Below are 22,577 nucleotides of genomic sequence, written 5' to 3' on the forward strand. Positions count from 1 at the left end.
CTTATAATGTGAATAAATTGCCTAATAGTTTATCAACATTTAAGCTAAACATTCTGATCTGTAGTGTCAGCCACATTGCTTAAAAAATGTTTTTGGATGCTAGTAGTTGTATTAATTTGGGAGATATCACGTCCCAGACTGTTTGGAGTATTTATTTATCGCACAGAATCGAATAGGTCAACTTTTGTACAATGTGGGATAGTAGATTGACATATGCTAGTGCTTTTGCTATTCATTAGGCCTACTCATCTTGTTGGCTGACTAAAAGTAAATCTGGACATTTATTCCAATATTTTTATATTTTTATTTTTTAGCCCCTTTTCTCCCCAATTTTCGTGGTATCCAATCACTAGTAATTACTATCTTGTCTCATCGCTACAACTCCCGTACTGGCTCGGGAGAGACGAAGGTCGAAAGCCATGCGTCTTCCGAAGCACAACCCAACCAAGCCGCACTGCTTCTTAACACAGCGCGCCTCCAACCCGGAAGCCAGCCGCACCAATGTGTCGAAGGAAACACCGTGTACCTGGCCCCCTTGGTTAGCGCGCACTGCGCCCGGCCCGCCACAGGAGTCGCTGGAGCGCGATGAGACAAGGATATCCCTACCGGTCAAACCCTCCCTAACCCGGACGACGCTATGCCATTTGTGCGTCGCCCCACGGACCTCCCGGTCGCGGCCGGCTGCGAGAGAGCCTGGGCGCGAACCCAGAGACTCTGGTGGCGCAGCTAGCACTGCGATGCAGTGCCATAGACCACTGCGCCACCCGGGAGGCCCCTATTCCAATATTTTCAATATGCACCTCCGAATTGGATAAGGACGCACGCAGTTGTGTCCCCGACGTGTCGGTCTTCTCTTGTAGCATATTAGAAAGACCCGATCACTTGACGGAGAGCGGTGTGAGTGAGAGGTGCTTCGGGTTGTGCAGCACACTCTGGGAGAAGGGTACAACGTAGCACTCCGGGCCGCAAAAGGGGATGCTGCCATAAAATTCAAGGCGTTATCAAATGCTTGTCAAATGGTGAATGTGAGACTGATGAGGGGTGTACGCAGAAAGCAGAACTCATGCCTATCAGGCTACTTTTTTCCAAATCATAATTAGTCTCATCATGCATCCTTATTAAACATGACAACATATAGCCCCATGTTTGTAGAACTACAGTTACATTACTAACTCTAAATTAAGGATATAGGAATACCTATTTCTTTGTTAATAACCGCTCAACAAAGAATAGCCATGTGCGCACTCCTTCAAATCGTTCGGAGAAAATATCCTTTATTTTATTCAGCTTTGTATTCTTCATACTATAAAATAATGCCACGGAATTATAAGCAAATCTTGTCTGCTAATTTAACTAGTGTATCCCACAGCCATTTGGCATATCCACAACAGGACCTTCTTTTCTTCTGAAATAGATTTGACTTTCTTTAGACCTGCTAGTACACGAAAGGCAAGTTTTAGGGGGTGGGGAGGTGCTGGAAGATTGTATAAGATGCTCTTTTGAAGCGGTAAGGTTTCAGATGTTTTCAGAAGATGGGCAGGGATGTCCTAGCTTCATGTTCCACCATTAGGGTGCCAGGCCAGAGAAGAGCTTTGACTGGGCTGAGTGGGAGCTGCCCTCCCATAGGGGTGGGAGTGCCAAAAGACCTAAGCTGGCATAACAGAGTACCTGGGTTTGGGTGTAATGTTTAAGTTTAGCCTGAAGAGATTGGCCGTTCCTTTTGCTGCGCCGTAGGAAAGTACCATGCTCTTGTAGTGCATGTGAGCTTCGACTGGAATCCAGTGACGTGTGCGGAGGAGCGGATGACATAGGAGAACTTGGGAAGGTTGAACACCAGGTGGGCGGCAACATTCTGGATAAATTGCAGGGGTTTGATGTCACTAGCGGGGAGCCCACCAACAGTGAGTTGCAGTAGTCCAGACGGGAGATGACAAGTGGCTGGATTAGGACCTGCACCACTTCCTGTGTGAGGGAAGATCGTACTCTACGGATTTTGTAGAACATGAATCTACAGGAGTGGTCACTGCTTTGATGTTTGCAGAGAATGACAGGTTGTTGTCCAGGGTCACGCCAAGGTTCTTTGCACTTTGGGAGGGGGACACCACAGTTGTCAACCGTGATGGAGAGGACTTGGAGCGGGCTGGCCTTCCTCGGGAGAAAGAGCAGCTCCGTCTTGAGCTTGAGGTCGTGGGCTGACATCCAAGCTAAGATATCTGCCAGGCACATAGAGGCACGTGTCGTCATCTGGGTGTTAAAAGGGGGAAGGAAAAAAGTAGTTAATTGTCATCATCCACATAGTAATGATAGGAGAGACCGTGTAATGTTATGATGGAGCCAAGTGACTTGGTATATAGAGAGAAGGAAAGGGCCTAGAACCGAGCCCTGGGGGACACCAGTAGTGTGAGCATGTCGTGGAGAAGATCTGTGTCTGCACATCACCTGGTAAGAGCCTGCCAGGTAGGATGCAATTCAAGAGTGTGCAGAGCCTGAGACGCCCAGCCCTGATAGGGTGGAGAGAAGGATCTGATGGTTCACAGTGTCGAAGGCAGCGGATAGATCTTCAAATCAAAATGTATTGGTCAAATACACATATTTAGCAGATGTTATTGTGGTTATAGCGAAATGCTTGTATCCTCTCTTGGAGAATGTGAACAGAGGAGAGTGTCAGTTTTGACGGTGCGGAGAGCCTCTGTGACACAGAGAAGAGCATTCTTGGTTGATTGGCCCATCTTGAAGCCTGACTGGTTAGGGTCAAGAAGATCGTTCTGAGAGAAATTGCAGGAGTTGGTCAGGGACGGCACACTCAAGTGTTTTGGAAAGAAAAGAATGAAGGGATACCGGTCTGTAGTTTTTGACGTCAGCTGGGTCGTGTGTTGGTTTCTTGGGGAGAGGAGTGACTCTGGCCATTTTTGAAGTCCGAGGGGACGCAGCCAGTGGTCAGAATGAGTTGATGATGGATGTGAGGAATAAGAGCTCTCCAGAGATGGTCTGGAGGGGATTGGGTCAAGCGGACAGGTTGTCGGGCTGCCGAACCTGACTAGTCACAGGATTTAATCTGGGGAGAAAGAGGTAAATGAGCAGGGTAGTTCTGTGTGAGTGGGACCAGTAGACCCAGTAGGCTGAGTAAATGAGGAGCGGATGTCGTCAACATTCTTTTTTCTCTCTCTTTCTCCTCTCTCTTTCTCCTCTCTCTTTCTCCTCTCTCTTCAGCTGAGCTCTGTTCATCTGTTCCTACTCCGAATAATGTTGAAATAGACCCTGATTCAATTATATCTCTGTCTCTTTGATCCTGTCGCTCTTCCCATCTTCCTACCTTAGCCCATCACCCCGGAGCACAAGGGATGTTTACAAGGCAGGCACAAATCTTTTTTTGACTGTCCAAGCTCTAAAGTGGAATGGCACGGCAATCTCCATTCCCGGAAAGAGAGCTTAAACTTGGTTTTCTCTCAGGAAGTGTTTTTGTTGTTGTGTGTTTTGATTTATAGTTGGATTCTTTTCACTGCTATGACTTTGGTTAATGTGAAGCCTTCCACATACAATCCTAGGAAACCCTTCTGCGGTGCCTATTCTTAATGCAGTTTTCTGGTGGTATTATTAACAGTCCACTACAGTGTGCCACTACCCATTTTATAAGGTTATTGTACTGCATGTGTGACTAGACGGTATTTATTTTATTTACTTTTCTGCTCTTTTGCACACCAGTATCTCTACTTGCACACCATCTGCTCATTTATCACTCCAGTGTTAATCTGCTAAATTGCAATTATTCGCTCCTATGGCCTATTTATTGCCTACCTCCTCATGCCTTTTGCACACACTGTATATATACTTTCTTTTTTCTACTGTGTCATTGACTTGTTTATTGTGTTATTGGCTTGTTTATTGTTTACTCCATGTGTAACTCTGTGTTGTTGTCTGTGTCACACTGCTTTGCTTTATCTTGGCCAGGTCGCAGTTGTAAATGAGAACTTGTTCTCAACTAGCCTACCTGGTTAAATAAAGGTTAAATAAAAAATGATAAAGGACTATGGTAGATCTATTACTATACATACAGTGTAATGAAAATATAGGAACCTATTGCTGATGCATGTTATTGTACTATATTCAATGCATATACAGCAACAGTGCAGATTGCAGCAATTGGTTTTAATGCAAATGTCAAATAACTCCGGGTGAATGAGAGCTGGAGAGTTACAACCTGAACGGACGAACGGAAGGACACTGTATCGCTTACTAGAGCAGTGTCCCTGGCAACAGTCAGCTCAATAGAGTGTTGGAGCCTGTGTGTGCTTGCGTGCCTTTTTTTTGAGAGAGCGACACACAGGGAGACTGTGTAGATTGTGTTACATTCAAGACAGTTTGGTATTATTTTTATACGTTTGTTCCTGGTGTTCTCGGTTTCTGCTAGTTCAGTCTGTCTGAGCGTTATCGGAGCAGAGACAGTTTGGGACTTCTTTATAGCTAGTCTGGAGTCAGCGACTGGTTTGAAGACACTCCTAGCATTGTGCTTCGACAATGACGTTAGAATACCTCTTCATCAATCAGTGTTGCTTTGAAAGAGGATAGCTCGACTTCCCTGTTTCTGCCTCACCCTACTATTCTCATATAGAAATAGGTATCAGCCTCTATCTGTTTCTGCCTCAGCCTACTATTCTCATATAGAAATAGGTATCAGCCTCTATCTGTTTCTGCCTCAGCCTACTATTCTCATATAGAAATAGGTATCAGCCTCTATCTGTTTCTGCCTCAGCCTACTATTCTCATATAGAAATAGGTATCAGCCTCTATCTGTTTCTGCCTCAGCCTACTATTCTCATATAGAAATAGGTATCAGCCTCTATCTGTTTCTGCCTCAGCCTACTATTCTCGTATAGAAATAGGTATCAGCCTCTATCTGTTTCTGCCTCAGCCTACTATTCTCATATAGAAATAGGTATCAGCCTCTATCTGTTTCTGCCTCAGCCTACTATTCTCGTATAGAAATAGGTATCAGCCTCTATCTGTTTCTGCCTCAGCCTACTATTCTCATATAGAAATAGGTATCAGCCTCTGTCTGTTTCTCCTGGTAAAATGGCATGGACATATAGGCTAACGTTTGTACATAGGGGCTTAATCACCTTTAGGCATCTGTAATATTTCTCTCAGCTACCCTGTTTGTCAGATGAGTGAATATGATTAAGAGGAGGAGAGGATACCTTTAGACTATTGAGGAACTTTGAACTCTCACCCTGCCTCCTCATAGCTCACACACTTATCAGATGTCCTCTTTGGTCATCACATTTGCTCATAGAGGGGTACTTCCTCAATGTTTGTTTTTGTTAAATGAGCTGATTGTGTCAGAGGACAGAGCTGAATCGGTTTCGTTGTGGTTGCGTCGTCATGGCGTCGAGGGTTAAAACAGGAAGGGACATAGCGGCCACATCCTGTCAGTGCGCATCTGCTTGACCCTCATTTGACAGTGAGGGAATGGGGCGTGGCTTAAAATCACCATCACTTAATATTCAGGAGTTGTGGCTCCAGTTTGAGGAAGAGAGAGAGGGCGTCAGTGAGATGGAGAGAAAAGAGAGATGGGAACGTGGTGTCTGAGCTGAGATGTTATTTTATCTCACTTTGTTTACAAGCCCTGTTTCACAGAATCTGATGGGGCATGACTACTTTGCATATGTGGTTTTTCCCTGGAGTGAGTGTGTGGGAGGATGCTTTGAATAATGATCTTTGACTATGATAAAATGAAGAGTTTACATAGACCTCGTTCTCTCTCCTTTGACATGTGAGTGTAGTAGGCGGGTCAGTTGGAGGATCTATATGTGTTAAATTAGTAGAGCAGTGAGATTCTTTCTAGAGACTAGAATACCATGATTCTCCTCATTTGTTATCTAAACCAGGGTGTGTTGGTGTGTGACTTTAGTTTGACCCCTGTGGTTATGTCTGTTGGGCTGGACTACATGCAGTATGGGTATCCTGGGTTTGCTATATAAATGCATATACTTGGGTGTGAGTGTTTGTGTGGCAGCTGGAGAAGAGTTTGACAGCGCCATGCCAAAATAGACCACGTACTGTATACACATCACACTAGTCCAGTGTGGTCCCCAGTTCCATGTGACCTCTGTGGCCCAACTGTTTTGCTGGGTCGTAATGGCCTGTTGGGCTTTTGTGGCCCAACTGTTTTTCCTGCATGGGGAATGCAACGGGTCTGACGAGTTGACGGAGGTGAGGGGTGGGGGCAAGGCTGACACAAGGCCAGTGTTTATGTGGAGTCGGGCACGGGACTGCCTTCACTGACACTCTGAAAGACACACACACACACACACACACACACACACAGATGGTTGAGATGAGCGGGTACAGAGGACTATTGTAGAGACCTGGCCCAGGCCAGCCCACCCGCCACAGGCAAGCATTGTAACTCAGCCTCCCATCTCGCTTCCCCTCTCTCTGTTCTCTCTCTCTCATTCTCCTTTCTCTCTCCCTCCATTGCATGTACCATCTATCCACATTTAAGCCTCCTCTCTTATCTCCCTCCATCCATAAACAACTTTCTCTCCTCTTCCCTCTATCTCTGATTTCCTGTTGCAACTTAAATCCTGAAATAATATTGCTTAATAAAATGATATTCTATTACTCTACAGTCCTCTTTTGCCCTTTCCTCCTCTTTCTCCCTCCCTTCTCTCATTCCCTGAGGGAGGTGTGAAGAGTCTAAAACTCTCTGTAATGGAGAGCTCCTTGTTAGAACAGCTGCTTGTTATTGTGAGTTTTCCTGTAAGTGTGCAGTGTTTCCCCTATATACATTCAGCAGCGGTGGGCAACAAATCATTGCCGCCACTCCCAAAAATATGATTGAAAAATAAATATACAGTTGAAGTCGGAAGTTTACATACACCTTAGCCAAATACATTTAAACTCGGTTTTTCACAATTCCTGACATTTAATCCAAGTAAAAATTCCCTGTCTTAGTTCAGTTAGGATCACCACTTTATTTTAAGAATGTGAAACGACAGAATAATAGTAGAGTGATTTATTTCAGCTTTTATTTATTTCATCACATTCCCAGTGGGTCAGAAGTTTACACACTCAATTAGTATTTGGTAGCATTGGCTTTAAATTGTTTAACTTGGGTCAAATGTTTCGGGTAGCCTTCCACAAGCTTCCTACAATAATTTGGGTGAATTTTGGCCCCTTCCTCCTGACAGAGCTGGTGTAACTGAGTCAGGTTTGTAGGCCTCCTTGCTCGCACACGCTTTTTCAGTTCTGCCCACCCATTTTCTATAGGATTGAGTTCAGGGCTTTGTGATGGCCACTCCAATACCTTGACTTTGTTTTCCACAACTTTGGAAGTATGCTTGGGGTCATTGTCCATTTGGAAGACCCATTTGCAACCAAGCTTTAACTTCCTGACTGATGTCTTGAGATGTTGCTTCAATATATCCACATAATTTCCCTTCTCATGATGCCATCTATTTTGTGAAGTGCACCAGTCCCTCTTGCAGCAAAGTACCCCCACAACATGATGCTACCACTCCCGTGCTTCACGTTTAGGATAGTGTTCTTCGGCTTGCAAGCCTCCACCTTTTTTGTCTAAACATAACGATGGTCATTATGGCCAAACAGTTCTATTTTTGTTTCATCAGACCAGAGGACATTTCTCCAAAAAGTATGAGCTTTGTCCCCATGTGCAGTTGCAAAGCGTAGTCTGGCTTTTTTATGGCGGTTTTGGAGCAGAGGCTTCTTCCTTGCTGAGCGGCCTTTCAGGCTATGTCAATAGAGGACTCGTTTTACTGTGGATATAGATACTTTTGTACCTGTTTCCTCCAGCATCTTCACAAGGTCCTTTGCTGTTGGTCTAAGGATTGATTTGCACTTTTCGCACCAAAGTACGTTCATCTCTAGGAGACAGAACGCGTCTCCTTCCTGAGCAGTATGACGTCTGCATGGTCCCATTGTGTTTATACTTGCGTACTATTGTTTGTACAGATGAACGTACCTTCAGGCGTTTGGAAACTGCTCCCAATAATGAACCAGACTTGTGGAGGTCTTGGCTGATTTTCTTTTGAATTTTCCATGATGTCAAGCAAAGAGGCACTGAGTTTGAAGGTAGGCCTTGAAATAGGCCTCAATTTCTGAGGTGCAGTTAACTCTGATGAATGTACCCTCTCCAGCAGAGGTAACTCTGGGTCTTCCTTTCCTGTGGCATGCCTCATGAGAGCTAGTTTCATCATAGCGCTTGATGGTTTTTGCTACTGCACTTGAAGAAACTTTAAAAGTTTTCCGGGTTGACTGACCATCATTTCTTAAAGTAAAGATGGACTGTTGTGTCTCTTTGCTTATTTGAGCTGTTCTTGCCATTATATGGACTTGGTCTTTTACCAAATAGGGCTATCTTCTGTATACCCCCGCCCCACACCTTGTCACAACACAACTGATTGGTTCAAGTATTAAGAAGGAAAACAATTCCACAAATTAACTTTTAACAAGGCACAGATGTTAATTGAAATGCATTCCATGTCACTACATAATTGCCAAGCGTGTGCAAAGCTGTCATGAAGGCAAGGCTGGCTACTTTGAAGATTCTCAGATATAAAATATATTTTGATTTGTTTAACACTTTTTTGGTTACGTCATGATTCAATGTGTTTTTTCATAGTTTTGATGTCTTCACTATTATTATACAATGTACAAAGAAAGAGAAACCATTAAAGGAGTAGGTCTCCAAACTTTTGACTGGTACTGTATATCGATTTATTTTAGAATTTTTTTGGGGGGGGGGGGGGGGGGGGGGTCTTTTTAGTCATGGTAAAAATGTTTTCAGTGTAAACTGAAACGGATTAAACCATATATAAAGTATGTCGAAAAGATAGAGCTATATATTTTTAAATAAGGTAATTGAAATCTAACAATCACCAAAATAAAAATGTACAGTTAGGGGGAATCTAAAATTCCCAAAATGTTATGGCATGGGGCTCCCATTTGATTTTGTCATTTGAGTCACTCAGCATAAGAACACGGCAGAAGCCATGTCAAAATGTGTAGAATTACATTCAATTATATTTAAAACTAATAATAACTAATAATTAATTTTTCTTCTCTCAGTCCCATAACATGTGTAGAGTTTGAGATTTTTTGTTGTTTTAAACCACATTGTGGACCACTGGGTTTTGAGATACCAAACAAAATCATAGTCAAACATGGTACAGGCATCATCTATAATGCATTACATCATCGATACATATGTGTGCATAAACACAAAGTGCAGTGGATAAAAGGACAATTAGGCACTTTCTTTATAATGTGGGAGACTTATGTACAACAGTATGAATATTTATTTGTGTTTACACTGTCATTTGAGTAAGAATTTGTTAATTAACATAACATTAGCTTTTCTCATTATAGCTCCTATGATTTGTAATGTAGGTTTAGCTTATTTTTAACACCAATGGCCTTTTTGTAACGCATGTGTTGATAATCCAAGGTGACTTCCAGCAGCCCCGGTGTCATCCTGCCAGGGTTCAATACGCACTGTGTTCCTGTGTTATACTCTACACTATATTTGCCATGTTAAAAGACCCTTTTAATCTGCGGGATTAGAATTGGGCTCACAAGGTCAGAATTATGGCACAGACACAGAAGTGGGGCATCCAGGGTGGGGCATCCAGTTGAACCCATTTAACACTGCAGAGACAGATAAATATTAACATCATACATGTCTTGCCATCTCTCAATCTTCTTACTCGCTGTTTCCTCTCCTCATTCTCTCCCTCTCTTTCTTTCCCCATCTCTTTATCATTACTCACTCTCTCTCCCTCTCCATTATGTTTGGCAGGAGTGAGTTCTCTGCCTCCACCCAAATGTTCTCCCAGAGGCCTCACGTTCAAGTCAAGTGCAGCCACGCTGCACACTGAGTGGATTCCAATGAAAACAACATGATTAAGAACCGTGTGTGTGTGTGAGAGAAAATAGTGTACAGTATCTGAATATAGTGTATCACTACTGTATCTGTGTGTTCTTGCCGTCGGTGGACGTGTGTGTGTGTGTTCAAATGCCCAGGAGGGGGGGGGGGGTGGTTGTGGTATGTAACAGACTTGTGTCTCAGAGAGGATATGACACACTGGAATGCTCCACCACTAAACTCCCTGCCTAATGACTCTGCCTCACACAACTGTCAGTGTCAGAACAGTTTTGGAGATGTGTGGTTGAGGCATGCTCAGTATCCAGGTGTGTACAGTGCTTAGTAATGTGTTGAGCCTAACCCTCATTAACACAGTGGTATGAACATGTGGCATCTGACTTTGGGCTATGCTGCTCCTTCCAAACATTTATCCTTTCCCCTTCCCTCTACTCCCGTTCCCCTTCCCTCTACTCCCGTACCCCTTCCCTCTACTCCCGTTCCCCTTCCCTCTACTCCCGTACCCCTTCCCTCTACTCCCGTTCCCCTTCCCTCTACTCCCGTACCCCTTCCAAACGTACATGCATCCAGTAAGAATCTGCATCTCCATCCCCAATCTCAATAGTACTATTTATACACACACAGCCAACCTGCAGCCATCGCTGCCATTATATTATCTTGAGGATTAAGCAGTGGTGCACTCCGAGTGGGCTGTGCTGAGCAGGAAATAAATCTGTTGACATTTCCTCCCTCCCTCTCGCCACCCACAGGGCGATAAGTGACGAGGGAGGGGGGGATGAGAACAGGCTTTTATGACATCATAATGGATGCATTATGGAGCGACATGGATGCTCTGTGATGTCGCAATAAACCTTTATGACGTCACTATGGATGATTTAGGTTTTCACAAAAGTTGGGTTTTATGTTACAATGATTGGTGATGTCTGCCTTGCTGTAACTCTTGGCCGGGCCTCCTTAGTGGCGCAGTAGTCTAAGGCACTACATCGCAATGCTAGCTGTGCCACTAGAGATCCTGGTTCGAGTCCAGGCTCTGCCGCTATCGGGAGACCAATGGGACGGTGCACAATTGGCCCAGCATCGTCCGGGTTAGAGGGTCTGTCCGGCAGGGATGTCATTGTCCCATCGCGCACTAGCGACTCCTGTGGCGGGCAGGCGCAATGCACGCTAACATGGTCGGCAGGTGTACGGTGTGTCTTCCCGACACATTGGTGCGGCTGGTTTACGGGTTAAGCGGGCAGTGTGGCTTGGCTGGGTTGCGTTTCGGAGGACACGCGGCTCTCGACCTTCGCCTCTCCCGAGTCCGTACGGGAGTTGCAGCGATGAGACAAGACTGTAACTACCAATTGGATACCATGAAATTATGGAGAAAAAATTGAAATAAAATCTCTTGGCCACATCAGTACCCACTGATATACGGTAGAGGGAGGGAGAGGGAGGAGAGGGACAGACCAGAGAGATAAAGGTATAGGGGGGGTTGTAGTTTGAGCGCTAATCCAATATCCTCGGCCACTATTCCCACCAAATGGCCCAATGCAAGATATGACACTGATGTTTACCACAGACAGGAAAACCACAGTGTTGGTGTGTTGAATAAAAGCCTTTCACACACAATATGTTATCTCCACCATATACAGTATACAGCCTCATTACCCTGTCCTCTATAGTATGCCTACTATGTCCAGTTGATTGTTGTTGGACTGTACAGACCAGACCACAACTATGATGTTGCTACAGTAGACCTCACTACAGTAAAGGGTATTTGTCCTCTTCAGTTTTTTCTATCATATCCTGTCTCAAGCCCACAGCCACTCTCTAAATCCACAAGTAGGAGTGTCTAGTGATTTCTGTCATGTTTAAGCAGCAGTGAGGGTGTGACTGTTTCTCACACACACACCCTTCATAACCCTCATACACACACCTCACACACACACTCCTAACTCGCCTGTTATGTCAGGCCTCACACTGAGACTAAACATCAGGGTAACTGTGGACCACTAGTTCTACATCAAAATGTGTTCTGTTCACCTAGAAGTGCTACCACTGTGTACCACAACACTTCCACAACTCACGCCCTACTGACTAATCTCACTCACACCCCCCCTCTACCCCCCCTCTACTGACCACACACACACACTCAATTTCCCCCCACTCACAAGGGGAGTTAACATGTTCAGAGAGGGAAGGGGTGTGACTTGACACCATGTGGATGAATATGACTGGATGTGGTCAGTACAGTCCCCAAGCCCCCATTCCCCCCTGAACAACAGCCACTCAGCTAGAGAGCTAGTGGAAAAGCTGACTCGGGATGCCCTAGTATAGATTGTGTGTGTGAGAGAGAGAGAGAATGTGACCTCATTCACACCGGTACTGTATTTATAGTGGAGCGGGGGTGGGGGGTCTTCCTCTTTTGTGAACTCATTGTAGTATTTTTAGAAGTGTCACAGGGTCTTTAATCACTGACCATGACCTCATATCTCCCCCCTCCTCGCACACACTGCCCCATTGTAGACTAGAGTACGCGAGAGAGACCGCGACCGTTTACAAAACATAAGGACATACTTGTTAATAAACCTAATCATAATGTATTCGTCAGTCTTTAGGGGAGACCTTTTCAATAGAACAATGGGGTGTTACCATGACAACAGTTCTTTCTTTCCAAACACATGGTGGAATAATTTCATTAAGTGTGACAGTGGAATATGTGTGTCATTAAATTGACTAGGCTGTCGTAGTTCTACAGTGACTCCTCTGCTATCAGACACCCTATACATTCTCCTATACCCTTTACACTGTCATGATGAAATCACACCTGTATGTCTTACACATACATGAGCGCACTAGCCCAGGGGAAATCTTCTCATCAGCTATATAAGGGTATCTCGACCTTATGCGCAAATCCTACATTGAATGTCAATGTGAAATTTGCATATACAGTTGAAGTCCGAAGTTTGGAGTCCTTCAAACTCGTTTTTCAACCACTCCACAAATTTCTTGTTAAAACCTCTACCGACCCACCCTCCCGGATCCGGGATCCTCCTCATCAGAAACGCTGACTAGCATAGCCTAGCCTAGCACCACAGGGAATATCATATAATATAATTTCATGAAATCACAAGTCCAATACAGCAAATGAAAGATAAACATCTTGTGAATCCAGCCAACATGTCCGATTTAAAAAAAAAAAAAAAAAAAAAAAAAGTTTTACAGCGAAAACACAACATTTATGTTAGCTCACCACAATAGCCCAAAACACAACGCCATTTTTTCACCGCAAAGATAGCTTTCACAAAACCCACAAATAGAGATAAAAATAATCACTAACCTTTGAACAACTTCATCAGATGACAGTCTTATAACATCATGTTATACAATACATTTATGTTTTGTTCGAAAATGTGCATATTTATAGCTACAAATCCTGGTTTTACATTGTGAACATGGCGCAAAAATGCTCCAAATTGTCCGTAGAAATTTTGGAGAGTCACGTAATCTAACAGAAAAACTCATCATAAACTTTGCTGAAAAATACATGTTGGATATATAATTAAAGATACACTGGTTCTTAATGCAACCGCTGTGTTAGATTTTTAAAAGAACTTTAATAAAAAGCACAGCATACAATAATCTGAGACAGCGCTCAGCCATTCTCCGCCATGTTGGAGTAAACATATTCAACAAAAATACGAAATAACATCATAAATATTCTCTTACCTTTGATGAACTTTCATCAGAATGCAGTGCCAGGAGTCATAGTTCCACAATAAATCGTTATTTTGTTTTAGAATGTCCATTTCTTCTGTCGAATTAGCAACTTTGGCTAGCATAATGGTGCTCACGTGTCCATGAATGTTTGGCGCATGGAACGAAAAATTCCAAAAGTCATAATAAAAGTCGAATAAACTGGTCAAACTCAGTTGAAAATCCATCTTTAGGATGTTTTTCTCATATGTATCCAATAACGTCCCAGAAGGAGCATTTCTTCGTGTCTACCTAACGCATTGCAGAAAATGATATGGTGCTCCCAGGTGCGCAGCAAAATACTGCCAATATGGCTGACCTGTCACTCCAAAAGCTCTCATTCGGTCCCACATCAGGCCAGACACCTCATTCAACATTCTACTGCCTGTTTACATCTAGTGGAAGGCGTATGAAGTGCATACATATCCATAAATACAAGGCAATTGAATAGGAGCAGCCCTTCACAGAGACGCATTTCAGAATTTTCACTTCCTGTTTGGAAGTTTGCCTGCCAAATGAGTTCTGTTTTACTCATAGATATAATTCAAACAGTTTTAGAAACTTCAGAGTGTTTTCTATCCAATATTAATAATAATATGCATATCATATGATCTAGAACAGAGTATGAGGCCGTTTAATTTGGGCACTATTTTTTCCCAAAGTGGAAATGGCGCCCCCTATTAAGAAGAAGTTAACAAACTATAGTTTTGGCAAGTCGGGTAGAACATCTACTTTGTGCATGACACAAGTAATTTTTCCAACAATTGTTTACAGACAGATTATTTCACACAGATCTTTTCACTTCTTTACAAACAGATTAATTCCAGCGGGTCAGAAGTTTACATACACTAAACTGACTGTGCCTTTAAACAGCTTGGGAAATTATGTCATGGTCTTAGAAACTTCTGATAGGCTAATTGACATCATTTGAGTCATTTGGAGGTGTACCTGTGGATATATTTCAAAGCCAACCTTCAAACTCAGTGCCTCTTTGCTTGACATCATGGGAAAATTAAAAGAAATCAACCAAGACCTCAGGAAAAAAATTGTAGACCTCCACAAGTCTGGTTCATCCTTAGGAGCAATTTCCAAGCGCCTGAATGTACCACGTTCAGCTGTACAAACAATAGTGCGCAAGTATAAACACCATGGGACCACGCACCATGGGACCACCATCATACCGCTCAGGAAGGAGACGTGTTCTGTCTCCTAGAGATGAATGTACTTTGGTGCGAAAAGTGCAAATCAATCCCAGAACAACAGCAAAGGACCTTGTGAAGATGCTGGAGGATTCAGGTACAAAAGTATTTATATCCACAGTAAAACGAGTCCTATATCGACATAACCTGAAAGTCCGCTCAGTGGACCAAACCGCCATTAAAAAAGCCAGACTACGGTTTGCAACTGCACCCGAGGACAAAGATTGTACTTTTTGGATAAATGTCCTCTGGTCTGATGAAACAAATATAGAACTGTTTGGCCATAATGACCATCGTCAACACCATCCCAACCGTGAAGCACAGGGGTGGCAACATCATGCTGTGGGGGTGCCTTGCTGCAGGAGGGACTGGTGCACTTCAGAAAATAGATGGCATCATGAGAAGGGAAATTATGTGGATATATTGAAGAAACTACTCAAGACATCAGTCAGGAAGTTAAAGCTTGGTCGCAAATGGGTCTTCCAAATGGACAATGACCCCAAACATACTTCCAAAGTTGTGGCAAAATGGCTTAAGGACAACAAAGTCAAGGTATTGGAGTGGCCCTCACAACGCCCTGACCTCAATCCTATAGAACATTTGTGGGCAGAACTGAAAAAGTGTGTGCGGGCAAGGACGCCTACAAACCTGACTCAGTTACACCAGCTCTGTCAGGAGGAAGGAGCCAAAATTCACCCAACTTATTGTGGGAAGCTTGTGGAAGGCTACCCGAAACATTTGACCCAGTTTAAAGGCAATTAATGGCAATGCTACCAAATACTAATTGAGTGTATGTAAGCTTCTGACCCACTGGGAATGTGATGAAAGACATAAAAGCTGAAATAAATAATTCTCTCTACTATTATTCTGACATTTCACATTCTTAAAATAAAGTGGTTATCCTAACTGGCCTAAAACTGAATTTTTACTAGGATTACATGTCAGAAATTGAGAACCTGAGTTTAAGTGTATTTGGTTAAGGTGTATGCAATTTTTTCTTTACAAAAACAAATATCTCCACCATATATATATATATATACAGTGGGGCAAAAAAGTATTTAGTCAGCCACCAATTGTGCAAGTTCTCCCACTTAAAAAGATGAGAGAGGCCTGTAATTTTCATCATAGGTACACTTCAACAATGACAGACAAATGAGGGGAAAAAATCCAGAAAATCACATTGTAGGATTTTTAATGAATTTATTTGCAAATTATGGTAGAAAATAAGTTTTTGGTCAATAACAAAAGTTTATCTCAATACTTTGTTATATACCCTTTGTTGACAATGACAGAGGTCAAACGTTTTCTGTAAGTCTTCACAAGGTTTTCACACACTGTTGCTGGTATTTTGGCCCATTCCTCCATGCAGATCTCCTCTAGAGCAGTGATGTTTTGGGGCTGTTGCTGGGCAACACGGACTTTCAACTCCCTCCAAAGATTTTCTATGGGGTTGAGATCTGGAGACTGGCTAGGCCACTCCAGGACCTTGAAATGCTTCTTACGAAGCCACTCCTTCGTTGCCCGGGCGGTGTGTTTGGGATCATTGTCATGCTGAAAGACCCAGCCACGTTTCATCTTCACTGCCCTTGCTGATGGAAGAAGGTTTTCACTCAATCTCACGATACATGGCCCCATTCATTCTTTCCTTTACACGGATCAGTCGTCCTGGTCCCTTTGCAGAAAAACAGCCCCAGAGCATGATGTTTCCACCCCCATGCTTCACAGTAGGTATGGTGTTCTTTGGATGCAACTCAGCATTCTTTGTCCTCCAAACACGACGAGTTGAGTTTTTACCAAAAAGTTATATTTTGGTTTCATCTGACCATATGACATTCCCCCAATCTTCTTCTGGATCATCCAAATGCTCTCTAGCAAACTTCAGACGGGCCTGGACATGTACTGGCTTTAGCAGGGGGACAAATCTGGCACTGCAGGATTTGAGTCCCTGGCGGTGTAGTGTGTTACTGTCTCAGAGCTCTACGGACAATTTCTTCAACTTCATGGCTTGAATTTGCGAAAGTTTCTAAAACCCTGTTTTCGCTCGGTTATTGTGTGTTGATTTGAAGAGGATTTTTAATTTCATCCATAATGTAACAAAATGTGGAAAAAGTGAAGTTTTCTGAATACTTTCCGGACGCACTGTAAACTACGACTAGTTTGATGGTTGTAGCCATCAATTGTCGCATTAGCAAACTTATTTCATTGACATTTGTCTAGTATAGGCTACTTATTGTAATTAACGATATACGCAAAAAATGCCTGAGATGATAAGTGATCAATATGGTCGGTGTCAATAATTTTAGCTTTATCATCCCAGCACTAGTGCCACTCACCAATGGGTCAGAGTGTGTGTGTTCAGTGTGTTTACTTACCCCCGTCTTGGTGGGGGAGTAATTGTACAGTTCCTTTTAAGAGAGAATGTTCTAGTTCGGAGTGTTGAATGGCAGTCAGAGCAGTTGTATCTGCATAGCTGATCATGTTAAGTGGCCAAGATAGTGGCTCCAAATGGGCCACGATACTGTACTTGCTGCAGAGCCAAAATGGACGCAAGCACTTAACACCATTAGAGACAATGGGGCTGCTGCTGGATTTAATGGCCTGGTGATATTGAGCCAAAATGGAGATTGAACTGTCTCCTGCTGGAGCACTTAAAGACAAGCTCTTCAGGAATAGTTCATTACAGAAAGGCAACTGTGAGTGTGGATGGTCTATTGTGGTGAAACACTGAGCCAGAATGGAAACTGGGCAGCATGTGGTTCTTTACCAAAGCTGCTCAAGCACTTACTCTAGTGTGTGTGTGTGTGTGTACTTGAACCACCTCCTAAACCCGTAAAAAGAAAATTTGAAGGAAATTTTGAAAACCTGTCAACTCCAGTCCAACACTAACTACGGTCATCGCACACTCATTGGATGATTTGAAAAATGTCAGCTAAATTTACCTCAACTCCGTTTACTCAACTCTCTTGATAATTGCCTTGGCAACAGCCTCACGGCCAAGCGAGGGGGGGAACCAGAGCAGGTTGTCAGGGTTGAGGGGAAGGGTTGGTGACCTTTTGTTCCTGTGTTTGCTTAGTGGGCATTCCTCTGAGGGCTGGCGCTCACCCAACCATGGCCAGCCTGTGTTATACAGGGCTCCCCCTGGGGGTAAAGATGGAGCATTACAGTCTCCTCAGCCTGACACCACCCAACTTTCAGTCTTCAGTAAAGAGTATCAAACTATGTCTGCATTTCAATAGGATAGTAGGAATTGGAAGAACTCTGTGAGGTTCAGCCATTCACGGTCACAGTTCTATACTCTCTGCATGTGGTTGTGGTTCTTCAGCAGTTCATGGTTACTCTCCCTAACGGTCCTCTTTCCTCCTCCCAGGTCCTTATGGTTGAGCTGGGTGTTGGTCCCTGCGATGCCTCCCGCCATGACAGACGACCTGGACTTGTGGGCGGCCCACTCCCAGCTGTCTGGAGAGGACCTGGTCACTGTGGACTTCCTGTTACCCACCGGCATCTACATCCAGATGGACGTCCCCAGAGAGGCCACCATACAACACATCAAACTGGTAGGAGAGAGGGGGACTGTGTGTGTGAAGTTTAATTATATGATATTTTGCTGGGTATTCTGTAATTTACAGGCTTGCCTACAGCCTAATGTTAATCATTTCAGACAGCAGTTGATACAGTGCAGTTGCAATCTTAGAACAGCATTGGAAAGTATAGCCTAGAGGCCTGTAATAGGTCTACTGCGCATCTCAATGGTTTTATTTCTTCTTATTGTTATCATGAGGATTCAGTACCATTATAATGCTATGGATTTCTGTCCACATTGCCTGTCCAGCACTACAACACCTTCAACCTTACAGGCTGTTTTATCTCTTCAGTTAGAATCAACCCACAAGGAACACATTCCTTTACAATTTATTAGTTTAACATTACGCAGATTGGTTAGGATTGTTTTGATGAATGACTGGGTGCTGCCTGGCTGAAGTTCTGAGCCATTGTAAAAGGCCATCATAACAACTAGAAGAAGCTGTAGGCTGCTGTAGACTGTTGTCTCCTCTCCAGTCCAGACAGACGCTGTCTAATGGGTGTTATGACACAGCTGGTGGCTGTTTGTTTGTCTCTGAGCTGCACTCTTAACTGCATGCAAATATCCTATGACATCATGCGTGACCCTGATAGTGGGTAGAGGTGGGGTGAGATGTAGACCAAAGGTCAGGAATGTAACAATACACTGTAGTCTTTACCATCATGGAAGGTGTCATACTTCAGTCACTATGAATGTTTTAAGGATTTTTAGTTTTGACTTTTTAAAGTCTAAATACCTTGGAGGATGGTCATTTTTGTATTTGACCCTGTGGTGAGATCCCTCTCCCTGTGACTCTCTCTCCCTGCTGGTGTTTTCCTCATGTAATGTTTTCTTCCATTCTGAGACACTATTTCTGACACACACACACACACACCCATCCAGATAGACACATCATATTTTCCTCAGACAGGCTTTGTTGAATAGCTCTTGAACAACAGTGTGTAATGTCTCTTTCTCTGAATCACCGCTGGCTCCAGTGTTCCTAATGAGGAGTAACCTAACACTCCAATTCACAGAAGTGCTTGTTTGTCTCTCTGCTTTTCATGTTTACAAAACAGACCTAACAGACTCAATGACTTGTGATCTGTTTTCCAGTTGTGCAAGCCGTTGTGCAGATAGTTATGCAGTCTTATCAGTTCGGTCCTGGTAGGTAGGCTAGCCGTTAAGCTACAGTCTGGCTACCTGTTGGTGGATTAGGTTCAGGGAGGGTTAGTGAGGGCTTGTTCAGTGGAAATCTATTCCCTGGAGCCAGTGAAGAGGAGATATGGAGGAAAGCTCAGAGAAATTAAAAGGTATCTTTGTGTGACGGCAGAATGAGGGAGAATGAGAGGGAGCAGGGGAGAATGAGAGGGAGCAGGGGAGAATGAGAGGGAGCAGGGGAGAATGAGAGGGAGCAGGGGAGAATGAGAGGGAGCAGGGGAGAGGGAGCAGGGGAGAGGGAGCAGGGGAGAGGGAGCAGGGGAGAGGGAGCAGGGGAGAGGGAGCAGGGGAGAGGGAGCAGGGGAGAGGGAGCAGGGGAGAGGGAGCAAGGGAGAGAGGCTCAGGTAGACCAGCAGCAGATTGATTTATTTCCCCAACTAAAGATGTTTCGGAGGAGAGTAGTCCCCGGACGGAAGGCTTGCCAGCCAGCTAACAACGTTAAACCTCAGATACTGATTTGTAGACAACACAGTGGCAGGGTGGAGAATAAAGATGTCTCCCCTGCTTAGATGTAACGTGGGCATGACATTTATCAGGGGTGCAATGACACACAACTCCTCCATCTCCATTAGAATACCTCGTCTTTCACTTCTATTAAAATGTGGTCTGATATTCTTCCTCGGCTAGCCAACAGCACCGGAACTGTTGTGACGTGTACTCAATAAATGTTGGTTTAGGATTTCTTTTTTAATGGTGACCTTGCAAGTCTATCCAACTTGCATGAAATAAAACAACTTACTGAATGTAAGAAAATAATCAAGAGAATCTTGAAGGATATGGTAAAGTTCAATAAAATGTCTCTTAAGTGAGGCTGTTATCCTGTTACTTCAAGGTGCTTGCTTTTATTTTAGATCATAACAGTAGTAGTAATATTGTCTCTGGATGGCGACAAATAGCATGGTGGGGAAATGTGACAGATAATTAGATGTCACACACGGATAATAACAACACATTTGTTAAGTAAAAGCAATTATTTGTCATGTGAACATGGTACAGCCAAGTAGTAAACTGTAATCCAATCATTGTTTTTTTACCTTTATTTAACTAGGCAAGTCTGTTAAGAACACGTTCTTATTTACAATGACGGCATCTGATGCAGTAAAAGTTGAAGTGCTGGAGTATTTTGTTTTACCCTCTAAAGGTCTATACTTTGAGGGGACTTGGTCTGATTTTATGGTCACTAAGGTGGTTATGACACAAGACTGTTTGTCTGAAGGGAAGAGGTGACATGACTCCTTGTCTTCTACTCTGTTCCCATGTTTGTCTTCTTCGTGCCCTTCAGCCTCACACACACACACACACACACACACACACACACACACACACACACACACACACACACACACACACACACACACACACACACCCTGTGACTGTGCCATGGGACATGATTAATGTCCTAATTGGTCTATTCAGGACCTGTGTCATCATGTTTGTTCCCCTGTCATCATATGACATCATATGGTTGTTGTTCATCCATTGGTTAACATTTCAGTCATGATGATTCGTAGAACTACTGTTGGCTTTAGAATCTGGATTATTGTGATGTGAGTCATGGCTAATCGTTTAGGTTCCACTTGTTGTTGTAGATCATGTATTGTAGAGGCTGAGCCTGTGTCTGTGTAGCCTCTGATCATACAGGTAGATCGTGTTAACTTGTCTTGCCATAGTTTCTGTAATAACTGTGGTATCCCCCTCTTCTCCTCATAGCTCCTATGGAAGCAAGCCCAGTCATATCCCCTGTTCCCGTCTCTGGGGGAGATGGAGGGCCACATGTTTGAGTGTGTGAACCAGGCAGCGGTGCACGAGGAGCTGGAGGATGAGACCAGACGCCTCTGTGATGTTAGGCCCTTCTGTCCCATGCTCAAACTGGTCACACGCAACTGTGGCCGCGCGGAACGCTTGCTCGACTCCAAGATCGGTGTGCTCATCGGAAAAGGTGACGCGAGCGCACACAGTACCAGCAGACCCCTTACACTGATGTTTGACCTGTGATTTGAACAGAGTGGAGATGCTCCTGGACAGTGATCACTCAAACACACACACATACTCTTCAGACACACCAGCACCATTTCATCTCTTTCTCCAATATATTGATATCCTCTTTGCCTTGGCTGTCAGATCTGAGTCTTGTCTTCAGAAGTCTCATGTCATCATCCCAGTATCTGCTGAAGTCAGGCCCGTAGGATGGAAAACAATCCGCTTAAACTAGACAGGCTCCTGATGTCTGTTTTTATCATCCGTCACTCAGTATTATCTGTGATGGTGATAAGGCGCTGTGCTGAGTGGAGGCGGCAAGCCAGACCACCACTGTAATGGTAGGGTGGAAAGGTCAGTCTATTGACACACAAACCTAAATATGCGCACATGCCTACATACACACACACAAAGTCTCCCTTACATTCTTTATCTCATCCACATATACACATAGCTATAAGTGTACACACACACACACAGGGTCTTGTTAGTCTGAGGGTGTGTGAGGACAGAGATGGTGGGGCTCTATGGAGGTCCTCCAGGCTGCAGGCCAATCAGACCTGTTCAGAGAGGGAGTCAGTCAGTCTAATGGAAGGAGACTCATCCCATATTGATATGCTCCCTCTTGGCTCCACTTTTGTCAGATGTGATCTGTAAAAGGCTTTTGTCAGTAAGCGGTACTCAAAACATCCCTCAGGCACTGGCTGGCCACACACACACTGAAAGCACACATACACTGAAAAGCATACACACACACACACACAAAGAAGCAGACACACGCACTCACACAATCTGAGAGCTGAGGGTCATATTAATGTTTGATAGTTTTAAATGTCAACATGTTGTTTTCATCATCCAAAGCGTTCTACTGGTCCAAAATACTGAGCTCTGTTCAACTGATAGATACAGTGTAATGAATTTAGGATCTAGATTTTATACCCAGTGACAGTTGTATTTCAATGAAAACAGTAGGTTAGAGGTC

General features: G+C 43.8%; 1 protein-coding gene across 2 annotated transcripts in view; it reads left to right on the plus strand.

The window, feature by feature from the left end:
- Nucleotides 1-22,577, plus strand: part of LOC129822350 (phosphatidylinositol 4,5-bisphosphate 3-kinase catalytic subunit beta isoform-like) — a 110,608-nt gene that overhangs the window by 42,528 nt on the left and 45,503 nt on the right. For both annotated transcript variants that reach the window (XM_055880569.1, XM_055880570.1), the window contains exons 3-4: nucleotides 18,206-18,392; nucleotides 21,329-21,557. In XM_055880569.1, coding sequence (XP_055736544.1) covers nucleotides 18,240-18,392; nucleotides 21,329-21,557 — 382 coding nt within the window. In that variant the 5' untranslated portion in view covers nucleotides 18,206-18,239. The remainder of the gene's footprint in view (nucleotides 1-18,205; nucleotides 18,393-21,328; nucleotides 21,558-22,577) is intronic.

The sequence above is a fragment of the Salvelinus fontinalis genome, chromosome 24 (assembly GCF_029448725.1).
Source record: "Salvelinus fontinalis isolate EN_2023a chromosome 24, ASM2944872v1, whole genome shotgun sequence".
NCBI lineage: Eukaryota > Metazoa > Chordata > Actinopteri > Salmoniformes > Salmonidae > Salvelinus > Salvelinus fontinalis.